At 42.2% G+C, this 22,255-nt stretch overlaps 1 protein-coding gene across 3 annotated transcripts; it reads left to right on the forward strand.

Moving 5' to 3' along the window:
• Positions 1–278: 278 nt before the first annotated feature.
• On the forward strand, positions 279–21,829 carry LOC139571479 (1-acyl-sn-glycerol-3-phosphate acyltransferase delta-like). Of its 3 annotated transcripts, none has more exons than XM_071394400.1 (9): positions 279–502; positions 10,699–10,876; positions 11,068–11,237; positions 11,483–11,644; positions 11,903–12,056; positions 12,201–12,303; positions 13,835–13,910; positions 15,427–15,625; positions 19,502–21,829. In XM_071394400.1, the coding sequence occupies exons 1-9, from the start codon at positions 386–388 to the stop codon at positions 19,576–19,578; spliced, it is 1,236 nt and encodes a 411-aa protein (XP_071250501.1). In that variant the 5' UTR covers positions 279–385; the 3' UTR covers positions 19,579–21,829. The 3 variants fall into 3 exon arrangements, with proteins under 3 accessions (XP_071250501.1, XP_071250498.1, XP_071250499.1); XM_071394397.1 differs by lacking the exon at positions 19,502–21,829 and adding an exon at positions 16,277–16,400 and having other exon boundaries at positions 283–502; XM_071394398.1 differs by having other exon boundaries at positions 368–506.
• The last annotated feature ends 426 nt before the right edge of the window (positions 21,830–22,255 follow it).

Here is a 22,255-nt window from a genome sequence, read left to right on the forward strand (position 1 = left end):
AGTGGCAAAGTCATTAACCCAGCCTATTGTTTCTGCACGAGAAGTTTCTACTTTCTACACTTTTTACACACAGCAGCAGCGAGCACATGCAAGAGGGATTTCCTCACATCAGCTGTAATAAACACGTAGGGTAGGCGAACCCAATGCAACCCCCCCGAATGCGGAGAATCATTTGATTTCTCGATTACTCGCGTCCTCTGCTCCGTCCTCTCCTCGCCTCCTTTTGAAACCGGAGAGGTCGAACTTTGACCAATTGAGAAAATGCCAAATAAAAGTGGCGTGTTGTCAGGTGGGGTTTCTGGCGGCGGGTGTTCCTATAATTAGATTGAAGGAGTTAGTTTGGGGACATAAGGACATCTCTCAAACACTTTTGGTCCGTTCCTCAATGCTCATTCTGATCAAGCCTACAGACAGACAGACAGTTTGGAGACAACATTTCCGTCAGTGTCTGGACAGCTTTATCGCTGCTAGAAAGGAACCAAAGCCAGGGACAACGGACAAGGTAGGTACTGTAACAAACTTTTATTATGGTTATCTAAATGTGTTTTTTCCCCCCACTCTGTCATATTAGGCTACTCCTGTATTGTTATTATAATACAACTAGACTACTTGGAAGAGTCTTTGGTAAGATTATTGATTACAATTAAAGCCATAGTCTGGAAGATTTCAATCATTGAAATATACTTTATGACTTTGAAGTATATCATTTACGAGATTGTTATCATCACCAAAATAACCTGTTGAGGAGATAAATAATTTTGGCTATAGTTTGAAATCAATTTATTTAATTTAAGTAATTTCGCTCTAATGAAATGTCATTGCCCTGCAGATAGAAACCAAGACCTATTTGACATGAAGATGTCATGGGATGCATTTGCTTAGAATCATCTGTAGAAAAAAAACATTGTGGTTACATACCAAACATTAGGAACACCTTTGTAATACCCCCCCCCCCCTCAATTTGTTGGGGCATGGGCTCTACAAGGTTTCAAGTGTTCCACACGGATGCTGGCCCATGTTGATGTAACGGATGTGAAATGGCTAGCTAGTTAGCGGGTACGCGCTACTAGCGTTTCAATCAGTTACGTCACTTGCTCTGAAACCTAGAAGTAGTGTTGCAAAAGGGCTGCGGCTTTTGTGGAGCGATGGGTAACGACGCTCAGTGTGTGACTGTTGTTGATGTGTGCAGAAGGTCCCTGGTTCGCGCCCGTGTCGGGGCGAGGGGACTGTTTAAAGTTATACTGTTACATTGACACAAACCAGTGCCCCTGGTACCTACTACCATATCCCGTTTTAAGGCACGTCCCATAGGGCGGCGCACAATTGGGCCAGCGTTGTCCGGGTTTGGCCGGTGTAGGCCATCATTTTAAATAAGAATTTGTTTTTAACTGACTTACCTAGTTAACGGTTAAATAAATAAAGTGACCAAATTTATTAAGGTGAGGCACATGTGTAGAAAGCCGTTAGTAGCCCAACATGCACATATCTCCCTGGCATATTACATCATTTATGCAGCCGCATACAAAACATTTTTGGACTAGCCTTGTTGTGATGTGCTCACGTCAACAGGAAGGTGGCGTGGTGGTCCTTCGTGGGCAAATTTTGACATCAAACTTTGTCATCAAAGTCTGTCATTCTCTGGATTTATGGTGCTTTCAAAACAACTGGGAACTCTGGAAAAATAAAGCTTGACTCATGATGACGTCAGTGAGTTTCAGGTTGTCACTCTAGAAAGAGGCCCGAGTTCCGGATTTACAATTCCGAGTTGGATGACAGTTCAAAACTTATTTTCCTAGTCGTAGCTCGTTTTTCCCTGAGTTCCCAGTTGTCTTGAACACACTAAAGTCAGATTTTTCAGTTCTGAGTTAAGAAGTTTTGAGCGCGGCTTAAACCCTGCTTCATTGACAGAATGGCCAATGTTGAATGTTTATAATTTTAAACTAGGAAAAGAGACCCTTAATCTTAGACTTGGGACCACACAGCCACTCCACTGAATATCAGGTTAATGATTGCTTTGCAATGCTTGCAGTTAGCCAATGCTGCTTCCAAACCACTCAACTTGTTGTGTAATGTTTGTCCAATGGCAGATAAAATGTCTCAGGTTTTGATGGATCTATAATTTCTCTTCATTATTTCTCTTCGTATGACAAGGATTAAAAAGGATTTGCCAGTAGATTTCTAGAGACTATCTCTCTCATCGTCACTTAATGCATAGGTTTACCTCCACTGTATTCACATCCTACCATATCTTTGTCTGTACATTATGCCTTGAATCTATTCTACTGTGCCCAGAAACCTGCTCCTTTTACTCTCTGGTCCGAACGTACTAGACGACCAGTTCTTATAGCGTTTAGCCGTACCCTTATCCTACTCCTCCTCTGTTGATGTAGTGGTTAATCCAGGCCCTGCAGTGCCTAGCTCCACTCCCATTCCCCAGGCGCTCTCATTTGTTGACTTCTGTAACCGTAAAAGCCTTGGTTTCATGCATGTTAACATTAGAAGCCTCCTCCCTAAATTTGTTTTATTCACTGCTTTAGCACACTCTGCCAACCCTGATGTCCTAGCAGTGTCTGAATCCTGGCTTAGGAAGACCACGAAAAACCCTGAAATGTCCCTAACTATAACATTTTCTGACAAGATAGAACTGCCAAAGGGGGCGGAGTTAGCCTGCAGAGTTCTGTCTTACTATCCAGGTCTGTGCCCAAACAATTTGAGCTTCTACCTTTAAAAATCCACCTTTCCAGAAACAAGTCTGTCACCGTTGCCGCTTGCTATAGACCACCTTCTGCCCCCAGCTGTGCCCTGGAAACCATATGTGAATTGCTTGCCCCCCATCTATCTTCAGAGCTCGTGCTGTTTGGTGACCTAAACTGGGACATGCTTAACACCCCGGCCAACCTACAATCTAAGCTTGATGCCCTCAATCTCACACAAATTATCAATGAACCTACCAGGTACAACCCCAAATCCGTAAACACGGGCACCCTCATAGATATCATCCTAACCAACCTGCCCTCCAAATACACCTCTGCTGTCTTCAACCAGAATCTGGGCGATCACTGCCTCATTGCCTGCGTCTGTAATGGGTCCGCGGTCAAACGACCACCCCTCATCACTGTCAAACGCTCCCTAAAACACTTCAGTGAGCAGCCTTTCTAATCGATCGGATAATGATCTCATTCTGTCAGTAGAGGATGCCTGGTTATTCTTTAAAAGTGCTTTCCTCACAATCTTCAATAAGCATGCCCCATTCAAAAAATGTAGAACCAGGAACAGATATAGCCCTTGGTTCACTCCAGACCTGACTGCCCTTGACCAGCACAAAAACATCCTGTGGTGTACTGCACTAGCATCGAATAGCCCCCTGCGATATGCACCTTTTCAGGGAAGTTAGTAACCAATATACACATGCAGTTAGGAAAGCAAAGGCTAGCTTTTTCAAACAGAAATTTGCGTCCTGTAGCACAAACTCCAAGAAATTCTGTGACACTGTAAAATCCATGGAGATTAAGAGCACCTCCTCCCAGCTGCCAGCTGCCCACTGCACTGAGGCTAGGAAACACTCTCACCACCGATAAATCTGTGATAATTAAGCATTTTTCTACAACTGGCCATGCTTTCCACCTGGCTACCCCTACCCTGGTCAACAGGCCTGCACCCCCCCCCCCCCCCCCCCCCCCCCACAGCAGCTTGCTCAAGCCTCCCCCATTTCTCCTTCACCCAAATCCAGATAGCTGATGTTCTGAAAGAGCTGCAAAATCTGGACCCCTACAAATCAGCCGGGCTAGACAATCTGGACCCTATCTTTCTAAAATTGTTGCAACCCCTGTTACTAGCATGTTCAACCTTTCTTTCGTATCGTCTGAGATCCCCAAAGATTGGAAAGCGGCCGCGGTCATCTCACTCTTCAAAGGGGGAGACACTCTAGACCCAAACACTGTTACAGACCTATATCTATCCTACCCTGCCTTTCCAAGGTCTTCAAAAGCCAAGTTAACAAACAGATCACCGACCATTTTGAATCCCGCCGTACCTTCTCCGCTATGCAATCTGGTTTCCGAGCTGGTCATGGGTGCACCTCAGCCACGCTCAAGGTCCTAAACAATATCATAACCGCCATCGATAAGAGACAATACTATGCAGCTGTATTCATCGAACTGGCCATCGGCTTTCGACTCTTGTCAATCACCACATTCTTATCTGCAGACTGAACAGCCTTGGTTTCTCAAATGACTGCCTCGCCTGGTTCACCAACTACTTCTCAGAGTTCAGTGTGTCAAATCAGAGGGCCTGTTGTCCAGACCTCTGGCAGTCTCTATGGGGGTGCCACAGGGTTCAATTCTCGGGCCGACTCTTTTCTCTGTATGCATCAATGATGTCGCTCTTGCTGCTGGTGATTCTCTGATCCACCTCTACGCAGACGACAACATTCTGTATACTTCTGGCTCTTTAGACACTGTTAAAACTTCTTAGGGCTGCAATCCCGTTAATGGGTTCAATATGACAACAGCCAGTGAAAGTGCAGGGAGCCAAATTCAAACAACAAATCTCATAATTAAAATTCTTCAAGCATACAAGTATTTCACACCATTTTAAAGATACACTTCTTGTTAATCCCACCACAGTGTCCGATTTCAAAAAGGCTTTACAGCGAAAGCACCACAAACGATTGTTAGGTCACCGCAAAATCACAGAAAAACACAGCCATTTTTCCAGCCAAAGACAGGAGTCACAAAAAGCAGAAATAGAGAGAAAATTAATCACTAACCTTTGATGATCTTCATCAGATGACACTCATAGGACTTCATGTTACACAATACATATGTTTTGTTCAATAAAGTTCATATTGATATCCAAAAACCTCAGTTTACATTGGCGCCATGTTCAGAAATGCCTTCAAAATATCCGGAGAAATTGCAGAGAGCCACATCAAATAACAGAAATACTCATCATAGACTTTGATGAAAGATACATGTTTTACATAGAATTAAAGAAACTTGTTCTCAATGCAACCGCTGTGTCAGATTTCAAAAAAGCTTTACGGCAAAAGCACAATATTCAATAATTGTGGAGTCAACAGAAGTCATAAATAGCATTATAAATCTTCATATCTTCGCCGGAATGCACTCGCAGGACTCCCACTTCCACAAGAAATGTTTGTTTTGTTCGGGAATGTCCATCAGTTATGTACAAATAGCTTCTTTTGTTAGCGCGTTTGGTAAACAAATCCAAAGTCACGAAGCGCGTTCACTAAAAGCAGACGAAATGTCAAAAAGTTCCGTAAGAGTCAGTAGAAACATGTCAAACGATGTATTGAATCAATCTTTAGGATGTTTTTAACATAAATCTTCAATAATGTTCCACCCGTAGAATTCCATTGTCTTCAGAAGTGCGATGGAACAGAGCTCCCTCATGTGAACGCGCATGGTCAGAGCATGGTCAGCTCATGGCAGACCTTACTCATTCCCGTCTCCTTCGGCCCCACTTCACAGAAGAAGCATCAGACAAGGTTCTAAAGACTGACATCTAGTGGAAGCCGTCGGAAGTGCAAACTGACTGATATCCCACTGTGTATTCGATAGGCGATGAGTTGAAAACCTACAAACCTCAGATTTCCCACTTCCTGGTTGGATTTTTTTCTCAGGTTTTTGCCTGCCATATGAGTTCTGTTACACTCACAGACATCATTCAAACAGTTTTAGAAACTTCAGAGTGTTTTCTATCTAATATTAATATCCATATATTAGCAACTGGGACTGAGGAGCAGGCAGTTTACTCTGGGCACCTTTTCATCCAAGCTACTCAATACTGCCCCTGCAGCCATAAGAAGTTAACTAACCTCCAGACGAGCTTCAATGCCATACAACTCTCCTTCCGTGGCCTCCAACTGCTCTTAAATGCAAGTAAAACTAAATGCATGCTCTTCAACCGATCCCTGCCCACCCGTCCTGCATCACTACTTTGGACGGTTCTAACTACTGTTACGTTCCCCAGTTTCTGTGTTGTAGTTTCTATTTGATTGTGTGTGTGTGTTTCAGGAGATGGCTTCCTGAGTTCTAGGTGTCTGGTTAGACTGTAAACTCTCCTTCCAGACTCGCATTAAGCATCTCCAATCCAAAATGAAATCTAGAATCGGCTTCCTATTTCGCAACAAAGCATCCTTCACTCATGCTGGCAATCATACCCTCGTAAAACTGACTATCCTACCGATCCTTGACGTCATTTACAAAAACGGCGACGTCATTTACAAAATAGCCTCCAACACTCTACTCAGACTGCATCCAATTTGCTATCACAGTGCCATCCATTTTGTCACCAAAGCCCCATATACTACCCACCACTGCGACCTGAATGCTTTCGTTGGCTGGCCCTCGCTTCATACTCGTCGCCAAACCCACTGGCTCCAGGTCATCTACAAGACTTTGCTAGGTAAAGCCCCGCCTTATCTCAGCTCACTGGTCACCATAGCAGCACCCATCCATAGCACACGCTCTAGCAGGTATATTTCACTAGTCACCCCCAAAGCCAATTCTTCGTTCGACCGCATTTCCTTCCAGTTCTCTGCTGCCAATGACTGGAACGAACTGCAAAAATCACTGAAGCTGGAGACTCATATCTACCTCACTAGCTTTAAGCACCAGCTGTCAGAGCAGCTCACAGATCACTGCACCTGTACATAGCCCATCTGTAAATAGCCCATCCAACTACCTCATCCCCATACTGTTATTTATTTTGCTCCTTTGCACCCCAGTATCTCTACTTGCACACATCTTCTGCACCTCTATCACTCCAGTGTTTAATTGCTATATTGTAACTATTTCACCACTATGGCCTATTTATTGCCTTGCCTCCCTTATCCTACCTCATTTGCACACACTGTATATATACTTTTTCTATTGTATTATTTACTGCATGTTTGTTTATTCCATGTGTAACTCTGTGTCGCTTTGCTTTATCTTGGCCAGGTCGCAGTTGTAAATGAGAACTTGGTCTCAACTAGCTTACCTGGTTAAATAAAGATCAAATAAATAAAAGATTGTCGACTTGATTCATGATGATGACTGCTAGCGAAGATTTTGAAAGTATGATATTGACATCAGTCCAATCAAAGCTACTGTTGACCTAGTGGTTAGTGTTGGACTAGTAACCAAAAGGCTGCAAGATCGAATCCCAGAGCTGACAAGGTAAAAATCTGTCATTCTGCCCCTGAACAAGGCAGTTAACCCACTGTTCCTAGGCCGTCATTGAAAATAATAATTTGTTCTTAACTGACTTGCCTTGTTAAATAAAGGTATAAATATATATCTGTGGCCAATGACCTTGAGCTTTCTTGGATAGGGACTTCTAATGTAACTATGGCAGCACCCAAGGGGTTTGACTTTTCTAGCTCTACCCTTAGACTTGGTGGTGACGTAGTGTCCCCATGAGTGACAGAACACTGAGCCAATCACGGCGCAACGCTCTGTATTTTCTGCCTGCTTGCCCTACCACCACAGAAAGCACTGAGCTAGGCTGAAACACCTGCATTTTGAAGCTGCGTTACTCAAGAAAGCAAAAGAGACCATGTTTGTGTGCGGCTTTATTAACTCTATATTCTTTACATTATTTTCGAACTGATATGTGACACGTATTAATGCCAAAATAACATGCAAAACAGGCAAGCCCCCACCAAAAAAAGAAACTACATTTTATATGCATGTGTATGCTAAAAATGGGGGGGCTCTGCCCTGAATGACAGGTCGCCACAGATATGCTACTGTACACAACCACTCCCCTGTGGTAAATTCCTCCATAGTAGATTGTATTGTGGTGTGGTGCAGTAAGGCCAGTCTGCTATTGGTATATACTGTAGTAGTTCCCAGAGTGTAACCTAGCAGGGTGTGTCATCAAATAAAATAGTATATTTCACATGCTGAGTACAACTTTACAGTGAAATGCTTACTTACAAGCCCTTAATCAACAATGTAGTTTTAAGAAAAAATAAGTGTTAAGTAAAAAATGGATAAGTAATAAAAAACTGTAACAAAGTTAAAGAGCAGCATAACATTAGCGAGGCTAAAGACAGGGGGGTACCGGTACAGAGTTAATGTGGGGGCACCAGTTAGTTGAGATAATATGTACACAACTCTGTATAGTCATCAGATAGCAGTCAGACCATGTGTACGTGCAAAAACAGTTGTCTGCCTAGACGTGCCCTGTTGAGCAGCTAGGAGGTGAAACAGAGTGAGTTCTGCGGACTATCAACTATTTCCAATGCTACCATATATTATACAATGGTTACCTTTTCTATTGGAAGATTCCTATTCACAGTTCTTATGCAGTGAACAGGTTTGACACAGTGAGTGCTTGTGATCATTCTACATGAACAAGAAGTTCCTATCAAACAAGACTTTTGGAACCAAGACTGTTTCTGTCCTGATTCTAGTATGAGTATGTTGTCAACCGAACAGCCAGCTCTTTGGAGGGCAGAGAGCGCTTCACTTTGTCAGCCACGGTCAGGGGGAGGTCAGCCTCGGTCAAGAGAGCGAGAGATGAGTCATAAGGGTAGTTCCCACTGTTCTGGAGCAAGGGTGGGGTGAACTTTGCCTGATTTTTTTATTTATTTTTAAATTAGCTTTCGCAATTCACGTCTATAATATAAATTGCAGTTAAACTATTTGGAAATGTCCCTTTCAGGACCTCTCCAAGACAGAATGTTGAATCAAATAATATTTGAACTTACTCCACCACAGGGATCATCAACTAGATTCAGCCGTGGGTTGATTTTTATATATATATATTGACCAGGTCCTGCCGTGTAGTTCTGGGCTGATCCCTCACATTCCTCATGATCATTGATGCCCCACGAGGTGAGATCTTGCATGGAGCCCCAGACCGAGGGTGATTGACCGTCATCTTGAACTTCTTCCATTTTCTAATAATTGTGCCAACAGTTGTTGCCTTCTCACCAAGCTGCTTGGCTATTGTCCTGTAGCCCATCCCAGCCTTGTACAGGTCTACAATTTATCCCTGATGTCCTTACACAGCTCTCTGGTCTTGGCCATTGTGGAGAGGTTGGAGTCTGTTTGATTGAGTGTGTGGACAGGTGTCTTTTATACAGGTAACGAGTTCAAACAGGTGCAGTTAATACAGGTAATGAGTGGAGAACAGGAGGGCTTCTTAAAGAAAAACTAACAGGTCTGTGAGAGCCGGAATTCTTACTGGTTGGTAGGTGATCAAATACTTATGTCATGCAATAAAATGCAAATTAATTACTTAAAAATCATACAATGTGATTTTCTGGATTTTTGTTTTAGATTCCGTCTCTCACAGTTGAAATGTACCTATGATAAAAATGACAGACCTCTACATGCTTTGTAAGTAGGAAAACCTGCAAAATCGGCAGTGTATCAAATACTTGTTCTCCCCACTGTATATATATATATATTTTTTTTTTTTCTTGAGTGGATGGTCGGGGGGCTGGAACATAATTACAATTTGTAGACTGCATATTGACCGCGAGATACCCAAACGGATATGTTTGACTAAAATATCATTTCAAAGCTTGCTTACATTTGCATATGATCATGTCAAATCTCTCTATGCGTGGGAATACTTGAACAGATTTCTTAACTTAAAATGACTTGGAGCTGATTTTCTGGTGTTTTTTTTTTTTTGTCTTATGTCCAAAAATGAATATCTCACACACAAAATTATTATTATTATATATTTTTTTATCCCCTTTTCTCCCCAATTTTCGTGGTATCCAATCGCTAGTAATTACTATCTTGTCTCATCACTACAACTCCCGTACGAGCTCGGGAGAGACGAAGGTCGAAAGCCACGCGTCCTCCGAAGCACAACCCAACCAAGCTGCGATGCAGTGCCCTAGACCACTGCGCCACCCGGGAGGCCCCTTATTTTTTATTTTTTGCTCAGAAAACTTGGGGGGGGGCAAATTTGGTCAGCCAGTTGGGGAACCCTGCTCAACTGGTTTTCTGGGTGGTTGGTCCTCATACCCTTTGGGAATTTGAGACAAAATATCCACAGGAAAGTATTATTAATCAGACTTTTCAAAACACTGGTGGTGTTTCTGTCTCCAGAAGCATGCGCACACGATGTAAATGCATGCAGGCAGAGCATAGTAGGCCAGCTCCTGCATGTTTACATTGCTCTGTGCATGCTTCAGGTGATCCTGGTTGTTTAATGAGGAAGACTTGTACTGATAACTGCAATTTCTCTCATTGATGCGTATCCGTCTTTCAGACTTGGCTATTGTATGTTGTTCAGGATATTGGATGTTTGTACGAGATTGGATCTGTCTGTGGCGGCGGTTAAGAGTGTTGGGCCAAAACCAAAAGGTCACTGGTTTAAATCCCCGAGCCAACTAGGTGAAAAATCTCTGTGCTTAATCCTAATTGGTCCTGTAAATCGCTCTGGATAAGAGCATCTGCTAAATGACTGAAATGTCTGGCACTGTCTCAAAGATCTGTCCTCTGATCTGAAAGAACTGGCCAGCTGAATGATGAGCTTCTTTTCACCTCAAGTCATTTTCCAATCAGAGCAGAAGGTGTGGTCAGATTTCTGTTGTTTTCATACCAACAGGGTCTAGCTTCCAATGGAAAGATGGGGCTGGTGCAGTGGTTCCTATGTCACCTGCTGTGCATCAACTATATCTTTATTATGCCTAATAAACTCCTCTCATTTCCTCCCCTGTAGATGGGTCTGGTACAGTGGTTGAAGGGCCAGTTCTTGTGTACCCTGATCATCTGCTATGGGTTCTTGGTCAGCGGTCTCCTGGTCAACCTATTACAGATCTGCACTCTGCCCCTCTGGCCAATCAACAAGCAGCTGGCCCGGCGGATCAACTGTAAACTGGGATACTCCCTCACCAGCCGTGAGTAGGATATCACTCTCTTTCACTATTGTTTCACTTAACTGATGCTGCAGGGGCTATACTCTAACGTTGTGCAATAACTGAAATATAAAGTTACTGTAGCTGCTGACACAGTGGTCTATTATTTATGCTCTGCTAGGCTAGGTTGTGCTGTGTTATGTTAATGTTATGTTGTGTTGTGTGTTCCCCAGAGTCTGTGGCGCTCCTAGAGTGGTGGTCTGGCACTGAAGTAACTTTCTACACAGACCCAGCGAACTACCAAATCTACGGCAAAGAGAACGCCATCATCGTCCTTAACCACAACTTTGAAATAGACTTTCTGTGTGGCTGGACCTTCTGTGACAGATTTGGGGTCCTTGGGGTAAGAGAACAGGGATTTTTGTCAATTCATCTGTCTTAGATTTCTCGCATCCTCTCTCGTTATCTCCGTCTCAAAACGCATTGGAGAAGAAAGTCCAATGGGAGGGACCTTGGAACTTGTCCTCCAATACTGTCGAAGAAGGTGGGAAGCAAGGAATTGCATCAAGACTGAGAAGAGACTAAGATTTTCAGAAGTTGTTTGATGCCCTCTGTGTTATTGTGTTTGAATAATCTTTCCCTTTCCAGGCCTCCAAATGTTTAGCCAAGAAAGAGTTGTCGTACCTGCCTGTGATTGGCTGGATGTGGTACTTCCTGGAGATGGTGTTTATTAAGAGGAAGTGGGAGGAGGATGAGAGGAGCTTTGTCCAGAGTCTTCAGAACCTACGGGATTACCCCGAGAACTTCTGGGTGAGCCTTCGAACACAATCAATAATGATTGACACTTAATAGTCCAAAGTTGACTGGGCATGTATAGTTCATGAGAGGATGTAACCGGTCTTTTCAAACTCCTTATTCCAAACTTTCTTTGGTACTATGTAAACATGCATATGCAGTATGGTTGTTAATTTATAAGATTGTATTGATCGACACAATCAATATGAGTATGCAGGTTGGTTGGTCAGTCAAAACATAGCAGTGACACTACAGTGAATCTCTGTGTGCCAGTTCCTGCTCCACTGTGAGGGAACACGCTTCACAGAGGAGAAGCATCAGATCAGTATGAAGGTGGCAGAGAAGAAAGGCCTGCCTAAACTCAAACACCACCTCCTGCCCAGGACCAAGGGCTTCTGGGTAGCCGTCCAGAACCTCAGAGGGACAGGTACGGAACCCTGGGGAGCTCCAGAATGACCAAATGCTACTCATGTCATGACTCATGATTGTATATCTCTGCATTATTTTGGATAAAGACTGATGCCAATGAACTTTTGACAACTTAATGTTTTTGTCTCTGTAACCCCTTCAGTTGCTGCGGTGTACTGTTGTACACTAAATTTCAGAAACAACGAAACACCAACCTTGCTGGGAGTTATCAACGGGAAAAAATATCATCCAGATTTATACATAAGGTATTTAATAATGAATTTCAGCCTGCATTTTCTATCGCAAGCTGGGCTGTGAGTGGAACATGGGATGGCCATTGGTTAGAGGCTAAACTCACTGATTTCAAGGCCCTTATATTGGCTTATTGGACTTATACTGAACAAAAATATAAACGTAACATTCAACAATTTCAAAGATTTTACTGACTTACAGCTTATATGAGGAAATCAGTCAATTTAAATAAATTCATTAGGCCCTAATCTATGGATTTCACATGACTGGGAACACGGATATGAAACTGTTGGTCCAGATGCCTTAAAGGTAGGAGCATGGTTTAGAAACCCAGTCAGTATCTGGTGTGCCCACTATTTGCCTCATGCAGCCGGACACATCTCCTTCACATAGAGTTGATCTGGCTGTTGATTGTGGAATGTTGTTCCATTCTTCTTCAATGGCTGTGCTAAGTTGCTGGAAATTGTCGGGAACTGGAATACGATGTCATACATACAGATCCAGAGCATCCCAAACATGCTCAATAGGTGACATGTCTGGTGAGTATGCAGGCCATGGAAGAACTGGGACACTTTCATTTTCCAGGAATTGTGTACAGATACTTGTGACGTGGACCCGTGCATTGGGGTGGCAGGTAGCCTAGTGGTTAGAGCGTTGGGCCAGTAAACGAAAAGTTGCTAGATCGAATCCCCGAGCAGGCAAGGTAAAAAATCTGTCGTTCTGCCCCTGAACAAGGCAGTTAACCCACTGTTCCTAGGCTGTCATTAGTAATAAGAATTTGGTCTTAACCGATTGCCTAGTTAAATAAAGGTGAAAATATATATATATCTGTGGCCAATGACCTTGAGCTTTCTTTAAAGTATCCTGCTGAAAAACAAGGGAATGGCGGCAGATGAATGGCACGACAATGGGCCTCAGGATCTCATCACGGTATCTCTGTGCATTCAAATTGCCATCGACATTAAAAGAAAAACTGTTTCTTGTCCGTAGCTTATGCCTGCCCATGCCATAACCCCACCGTCACCATGGGGCACTCCGTTCACAACGTTGACATCAGCAAACCGCTTGCCCACACGACGTTGGACGTACTGCCAAATTCTCTAAAATGACATTGCAGTCGGTTTATGTTAGAGAAATAATCATGCCAATTGCACTCTCCAACTTCAGATCTGTTGAATTGTGTGTGCACATTTTAGTGGACTTTTATTGTCCCCAGCACAAGGTGTACCTGTGTAATAATGATGCTGTTAATCAGCTTCTTGATATGCCACACCTGTCAAGTGGATGGATTATCTTGGCAAATGAGAAATGCTCACTAACAGGGATGTAACCAAATGTGTTCAACATTTTAGAGAAATAAGCTTTTTGTGCGTATGGAACTTTTCTGGGATCTTTTATTTCAGCTCATGAAACATGGGAACAACACTTGTTACGTTTATATTTTTTTCAGTGTATTTTAATGGACCATAAAGTTCTATTGAATTGGACAGCTGAAAGCCTACCTGTCTCTTCTGCTCCCTGTCGCTTATGCCTCCCCGTTTCTAGGAGAATCCCTCTGGAGTCCGTACCAGAAGATGAGGCTGAATGTTCCTCCTGGCTTCACAAACTCTACCAGGAGAAGGTAGTGTTATAATTGAGGAGAGGGATCACACTATGGACCAGATTTACTAACTAAGCATTTGCACAAGGTGCAGAGTTTGCATCTATTTGTTCACTATTAAAGGACTAAAAACAAGGACAAAGCTAAAACTCTCCATTTAAATTAGTTTAATGTCAATACCTACTCTTCACATTATACCTTTGTTCTGTCCCCAATGTTTAATTCACCAGCACTCTGCACCAAACGCTTTCTTCCCTGTTAGTTTGATTCATTGTATTATTATAGTGCCATGCATCTGGATTAGATTAGATAGAGCTTTATGTTTTGAACAGCCAGCTCTTTGGAGTGCAGTAAGCACCAAGGACAAAGCTAAAAGCTCAAACTCGCTTAATTTACACTTTATATGATGTAAATTGCCAGGTCATTCCACAAAAGTGCCTCTTGCATCCCTTTGATATTTTAAGTGGAAATTGTGCACCAATATTGGATTTTAAAGCATGTTTTATTAAGTGCCCTTTAATATAGACCGCATGGCGAATTCAGTAAATATGATTTTTAATATTAATAAAGGCTTGCTAAAGTGCTAAAATTCAGCATTTACATCTGTCCTTCATTTTATGGTCAACCCTGTTAAGTGAACTGAACTCTCGGTTTAATATGGTGAAACTATTCCTTTAAAAAAAAAGTTTTACAAATGAATGTTTTCCATTGAACATCGAATAGTGAAATCATAGTGTAAAAGCTGATTCTACTCTTTTTGGCCATTCTGTTACCCATAGACAGGCTAGAAATGTTTTAACAATTAAAACAATTTTGTGAAGCTTGCATTCAATTGCCACTCCGTTGCACAAAAGTTTCCATTCCCCCGTCACATGGGGATTTATGGCTGATTTTAAGAAATCGTCAACCCTGTTACTTTATTTGGCACTTTGGCACACTATATAAAACATTTTATTTAACCTCTTGAGATGGGAACTTGTTTTTTTTAATGAAGTTGAACATGTGCTCTTGGAGACAATGTTAAAATGGTCCATTTAAAAATATATATATATTTAACCAAGTTATGACCCAAACACTTTCATCAATGTATTTTTATTCTATTTAACTAGGCAAGTCAGTTAAGAACACATTCTTATTTACAATGACGGCCTGGTAAAAAGGCCTCCTGCGGGGCCTTGGATTTAAAAATAAATAGAATATAAATGTAGGACAAAACACGCATCACAATAACACTATATAGAGACCTAAAACCACAACACAACATGGCAGCAACACAACATGGCAGCAACACAACATGGCAGCAACACAACATGGCAGCAGCACTTGCACAATCTGTAAAATGTACCCGTGGCCCATTAGATTAGTACTAAATTGCACTGCATTAAAGAGATCCATATACTATATCAGATATACAAAAAGACAGCTTTAAGGACTTTGAACCCCTCCCTTCCCACTTTCTTGTGGTTATGGCTGTGAAGCCAATGGACTATGCTCCTGTTTGTTAGGTTGCTGATGTGCTCATGTATTGTGCTTCTAGGACCAGTTCCAGGAGGACTACAGCCAGACAGGGTGTTTCCCTGGCCCTGTAGTCACGCCTCCACGTGGGCCCTGGGCCCTGATCAACTGGATAGGCTGGACCTGCCTTCTCCTATACCCCCTCTACCTCCTCCTGGTCCAGCTGGTCAACTCTGGGTCTATTCTCACCATACTGGCCACCGTGGGCTTCTGCTCTGCAGGTTGGTCTTATTGGTATATACTTCAGAGGTCATCATCTAGTGGCCCCCGAGCCAAATCCGGCCTTGAGACAATTTTAATGTAGCCAGCCAAGATTATTCAAGTTCACTATAGAGGGCTTGCAGTTGCGTCACAAATAACCTAGCAACCGCACCAAGCGCCATGTTGAAGTCCTTCAGTCGTCCATATGGCTAGCTGCGTTTTGCTACCACCCAAAACTTGGAAGATTGCCCATTATTTAGTTTTTCTAAGGACCCAGAAAACGGAGGCAGTGGGAGAACTTATTCAATTAAGTAAATATATTATGAAAATGATCAAACTGTATTTTTAGCTAGCTAGTTTGCTACAGAAACTTAGTGTGCAGGCTAACACAATGTTAGCTAACATTACATACTGTGTAGCTAGCTATGTGAATTAAATATCACCAGTTTGCTAGCTAACAGCCATAGAGGGTGAAAGGATTAGCTAGCTGTCAGAGAAGGCAGAGTAGGCTACTCTGGATAGGGCAAGTACCTTTGTGGGAGGACCTCATGAAACTATTCTCCAGTTCGAGTCCCTAGCGAGAAACTGAGGACAGATATTTCAACACAATTTTCAGTGCTGTCTAATTAGAGTACAATGAAGCCTGTTTCTTTGACGTTTTCTGTCCTCAGCTACAGAGCGCTATGGATCCGTCTGCAGATGAATGTCCCAAGAGAGTAAGGGTACATCCTTGTATGCCATGGATTATGTGTACCTACAGTATGTTAGCAAATATAGTTTAAAGGTTACACAATGTATACACATTTTACAACTGGAGCAGGGCAACCCTGCTGGGGGTGCAGGCTTCTGTTCCAGTACTAACACACCTAAGTAGTTAATAATCAAGTGTGCTCCCCACTGTAGATCATGGAAACCATGTGTTTGGTGTACTTGATACCATTCCACTCCAGCTATTACCATGAGCCTGTTCTCCCCAATTAAAGTGCCTCCATTGCAGTGGAGATGTAATTTTTGCTTTAGTAATAACAGTTAACTTACATGTAAAGGTTAGACATTTTAGTAAGTAATCTTCAAAGAATCAACACTTTCCTATAATTTCAAACTACAAGTAAGCTACGTGTTTAAGCTTGTTTTAATTAACTATTTTTCAAGATGAACTAGTGTTGATTAATCACAGATCACAATTCTGTGTCGTATTCTCAAATGAACATGACCTTTTTGTTCAGTCATAAGCTCTACAATTAGTTGTAATTGATTGCCACTATTTCTCAGGATATCAGCCATGTGAACCCATTTTGTAGCTGATAATGACATGCAACACCAATGCAGCCACAGGCCTACAGCAGTGGTTCCAAACTCCAGTCCTCCAGCTCCCCCAACAGCCCAACTCCAGTTCCCCCAACAGCACACATTGTTGTAGCCCCAGACAAACATACCTGATTCAACTCAGAGGGCCTGATTAGTTGAATCAGGTGTTTGTCTGGGGCTACAATAAAACTGTACTGTTGGGGGTACTCAAGGACTGGAGTTTGGAACCACTGGCCTATAGTATGATGGCATTATCCTTATGGGCATTTGCTATTCACCCCTTGACATTGCATCTGAAGCAGAGAATAGCTTAACTCACACACTGTTTACATATTGTTCAGCTATGTTATCAATTTAAAAACCATACCATTAGACAATGTATATGAGGCTAATCATTATACTGGATTTTGTACATGCTTTGGTTCAAATCCAACCCTTGTAATCTAGGTGGTGAAATGTCTGAAAGAAGGAGATGTGATCATTAGCTTAAAACACACAACTACCAAGTCAAGATACTTTTCTCCCAGAACATCTGAGTGGCACTGTGATAATGAAGATGGTTTGCCTAAGACTACCACAATTACATTGTCTATGCGAAATGTGTTTAAATTGTAAAGAAATAAGAGTTGGGCTATAAGATACTTATTCAATGGGACTCGTCTCAGCAGAGATGAGACGATATGTTTCATTTCACCCAGACAACAATATATCCTATTAAACTGTATGTTTACAATAGCAACAACAGTCTATTACATGTTGCACATTACATTTGATATATTCATATGGTTTAAGGGGGCACCTTTGTCATGACGACAAGGTGAAGGTGCTCTACTCAAATGGCACAACAGAATCATTCAGATTGACCAAAGCACAGCATATGACAACCATCTCGTATAATTGAGGGTTGTCTCCTTTTCATGTCTGGAAAATGACAAAGTAGTAGAAACTGATGTTGCAGCATTTCTCATCTTCAGTGGGAATCCCATCTTGAGGCCAGCTGGTGAACCTACAGTACATAAACATATGAAAAGCACACCTGATGTTAGACTATCGCTTCTTCAGGTCACCTATACCATCAGGGCTCTTGATTGTTTGGTTGTGTTTAATTCATTCAGGTGTTTGTCATAAAGATTCAATCTATTGTTGGACTGGAACAGTCACACAGCAGGTTGTCTTGGCACATTGAGGCCTTTGCCCTGTAATGTCCATACATTTTCCCTCTTATGAATAATCATATGATAATCACTGGAGGATTTTTTTTTTTTTGGACAACAATGTCCTCCAGACTATATGTAGGTCATATTGTACAATTTGCGTCTACCCTTTTCATGGTCATGGCTAGGGCTGGAAGGGATCCAGATATTGTCAAATTAAAGTCCTATGACATTTTGTAGCAGATTAGAATTTAGGCAGAAGGTTTACGGTTATCTATAAATGCAAAACAAAAAAAATACTTTTGACAAAAGCTGGTTGCATTCAAGACAAGGTCGTTTTTATTCATCTGTTGTCAGTGTTAGTAGAGTAGGCCTAGGCTACCATCGTATTAAAAAAAAGATTCTGGTCATTTATCCACCCTTACAAAAAAAAGATTGCCGTTTTGAAACTGCTGTAACTGCAGTCGGCTGTGGTATTTTGGACGCAGTATTTACAGCCCCCCCCCCCTCGTATGGGCAATCATGTGTAGTCGAATTGCATGAATTGTTTATCAAAGGCCACCTTACCACCTCACTCCATTTGCACACACTGTATACAGATTTTTCTATTGTGTTATTGACTGTATGATTGTTTATCCCATATGTAACTGTTGTTTTCGTCGCACTGCTCTGCTTTATCTTGGCCAGGTCGCAGTTGTAAACGAGAACTTGTTCTCAACCAAACTAAACTTGAAAATCAGACTTGATTTACTAGTGATGAATTGATCGTACAGTAGCAGACCTGTTACTGACAGCTGTCTGGATTGAGGGCTTGACGGCCAGGTGTTTTCCTAACTTTTCTGACAGTTCTTGAGACTTCTCTCACCAACGGTGTTTCATGATTGCGGCGAATCTGTAAACGTTTTCCCCCCGTTGTCTTTGCTGCCTTGTTACTCAACAGAAAATGATTGTGGTGATGAGTCCACTAGTTTTAGGCACTTAAGCTGTTTGGGGTAGCCACTCGGCTGTTGTCAGAATAATTAATGCGATGGTCTTCCAACATGGCCGCTAGGAGGCGTCGTACATCCAACTGCAAGCCCTGTTTTCTTTTTCGTGACTAAACTCGCCTTCAACCAGGGCCGCTTTGTGACAGGTGTGACTAACTCTTGCTAAAAGGTCTTTTTGTTAGTACATTCTCAATCTTATCCATTGTTTACCAAATATTTTGAAACGGACCAACAGCAAGAACAGATTGTTCCTTCCTCTTGGAAAGTACTGAATAATATCGCATGACTGTAATGCCATTGGTTGGTACCGCTTACACGATAGTGTTGGCACAAATCATACCGTTGAAAAAGTTGGTCAAACATTTCCACTGGATAATGTAACCAGACTTCATAATATTCGCCTCAGCATACAGTATGTTCATCCCTTTCCTCTCTATTCCATTCTCAGTGTCAGTTGGTGTGCGCTGGATGATTGGACAGACTGAGATTAAGAGAAGCTCCAGCTATGGGGTCCCACTGAACTGAGGAGATGGCCTTACAACTGCAAGATCCTTCCCAGCTCCCAGGGACCACTCACATTACCAATATCATCCCTACAGCACAGTTCTCCTCCAGCAAATAACTCATTCCAAAGAAAGAATGTTGCTGGTCAGAGATGGCATTGCATTCAACTCAAGTACGACAAGAAGGGTGGAAGGTGCTTCAGCAGTCTCTTGCCAATACATGAATATACTGCACCTACAAACACATACTGTGCATTCAAAGTATTTAGACCCCTTGACTTTTTACAGATTGTTACATTAGCCTTATTCTAAAATGGATTAAATAGTTTCCCCCCTCAATCTACACACAATACCCCATAATGACAAAGTAAAAACAGGTTAAGATTTTTTTGGGAAAAAATTATCACATTTACATAAATATTCAGACCCTTTACTCTGTAATTTGTTGAAGAACCTTGAGGCGATTAGCCTTGAGTCTTGGGTATGACGCTACAAGCTTGGCACGCCTGTATTTGGAGAGTTTCTCCCATTATCTGCAGATCCTCAAGCTCTGTCAGGTTGGATGGGGAGCGTCGCTGCGCAGCTGTTTTCGGGTCTCTCCAGAGATGTTCGATCGGGTTCAAGTCTCCACTCAGACTTGTCTCGAAGCCACTCCTGCATTGTCTTGGTTGTGTGCTTAGGGTCATTGTCCAGTTGGAAGGTGAACCTTCGCCCCAGTCGGAGGTCCTGAGAACTCTGGAGCAGGTTTTCATCAAGGATCTCTATGTACTTTGCTCCGTTCATCTTTCCCTCAATCCTGACTAGTTTCCCAGTCCCTGCCGCTGAAAAACATCCCAACAGCAAGATGCTACCACCACCATGCTTCACCGTAGGGATGGTGGCAGGGTTCCTCCAGATGTGATGCTTGGCATTCAGGCCAAAGAGTAAAATCTTGCTTCTCATGGTCTGAGAGTCTTTAGGTGCCTTTTGGCAAACTGCAAGTGGGCTGTCATGTGCCTTTTTACTGAGGAGTGGCTTCCGTCTGGCCACTCTACCATAAAGGCCTGATTGGTAGAGTGCTGCAGAGATAGTTAACCTTCCAGAAGGACAACTTTCCCAATCTCACAGAGGAGCTCTGTCAGAGACCATCGGGTTCTTGGTCACCTCCCTGACCAATGCACTTCTCCCCTGATTGCGCAGTTTGGCCGGGCAGCCAGCTCTAAGAAGAGTCTTTGTGGTTCCAAACTTCCATTTTAAGAATGGAGGCCAATGTGTTCTTGGGGATCTTCAATGCTGCAGAAATATTTTGGTACCCTTCCCCAGATCTGTGCCTCGACACAATCCTGTCTCGGAGCTCTACGGACAATTCCTTTGACCTCATGACTTGGTTTTTGCTTTGTCATGCATTGTCAACTGTGGGACTTTATATAGACAGGTGTGCCTTTCCAAATCATGTCCAACCAATTTAATTTACCACAGGTGGACTCAATCAAGTTGTAGAAACAGCTCAAGGATGATCAATGGAAACAGGATGCACCTGAGCTCAATTGAGTCTCATGGCAAAAGGTCTGAATCCTAATGTAAATAAGATATGTTTTCACTTTGTCATTTTGAGTTTTTTTTTAATTTCATCCAGTTTAGAATGTGACAATGTGGAAAAAGTCAAGGGGTCTGAATACTTTCCGAATGCACTGTAGGTTCAGGGCATGCATACATGTCTTTGTTGTCCTTGCCATATCACAACACGCTTTAGTCATACATGTTGGTGTGTGTTAAATGCACTAAAATTGTGATAAATGGACAACTTTTTTGCACATATGAGATTCTGTAATAAACTGAAGTACCAGATAAGCCCACTTCACAGGTTGACGCTGGCTTTAGTTTCAGCAGTGTGTACGTACAAACGCAGGCACTCCCTTCTATTTTAAGATCCTGTGTAAACATTACCATGTTATGTTTGATGAATCTAGGACATACTAATCTCACAGCATTTCTTAAAGATGTAATATTGTTTGTACATAGCAGAGGACCAGAAAGTGTGTGTGTGCATTCAGCAGCAGGGAGTGAGATCGGACCGTTGTCTCTCCTCGGTTGGATATGCTTCAGTTCCATGGCTCTCCAATCGGAACACACCTGTCTGACTCTGTCAACCAATCAGTGCTGCCCATACCCTCTACATCCCATTTGGGACGTAAGCTTAATCTCCAACTGTAAAAATGGGATCCTCAGCAAGGCGAAATAACTATTTTAAAACAAATCCACCAAAAATAAAAATAAACGTTCTTTCCTTCCTAGACTCTTCCCCACAGCCATTGATTGTTAATTTAATGTATGGGTGGAAATAGTTTCTTATACAGTGTCCTCAGTGAATACATTTTTCTTAGGGACTCAGTTTGGATTTGAAATCAAACAATGACTGAGGTTAAAGTGCAGACTGTCAGCTTTAATTTAAGGGTATTTTCATCCATATCGGGTGAACCGTTTTAGAAATAAAGCACTTTTTAGGGAACTAAAAGTATTGGGACAAATTCACTTGTTTATTGAAGTAGTCAGTATTTGGTCCCATATTTATAGCACACAAGGACTACAACAAGCTGATGTCATTTTATAATGTAGTGTCATTGCAGTCACTTATTGTAAAAAATACAATATGTTTCTAAACACTTTGGATAATGATGAGTGAGGCTAACGTCTCACCATTACAATAACGAGAGGTTAGC

The sequence above is a fragment of the Salvelinus alpinus genome, chromosome 3, assembly GCF_045679555.1.
Source record: "Salvelinus alpinus chromosome 3, SLU_Salpinus.1, whole genome shotgun sequence".
In the NCBI taxonomy this organism is placed as follows: domain Eukaryota; kingdom Metazoa; phylum Chordata; class Actinopteri; order Salmoniformes; family Salmonidae; genus Salvelinus; species Salvelinus alpinus.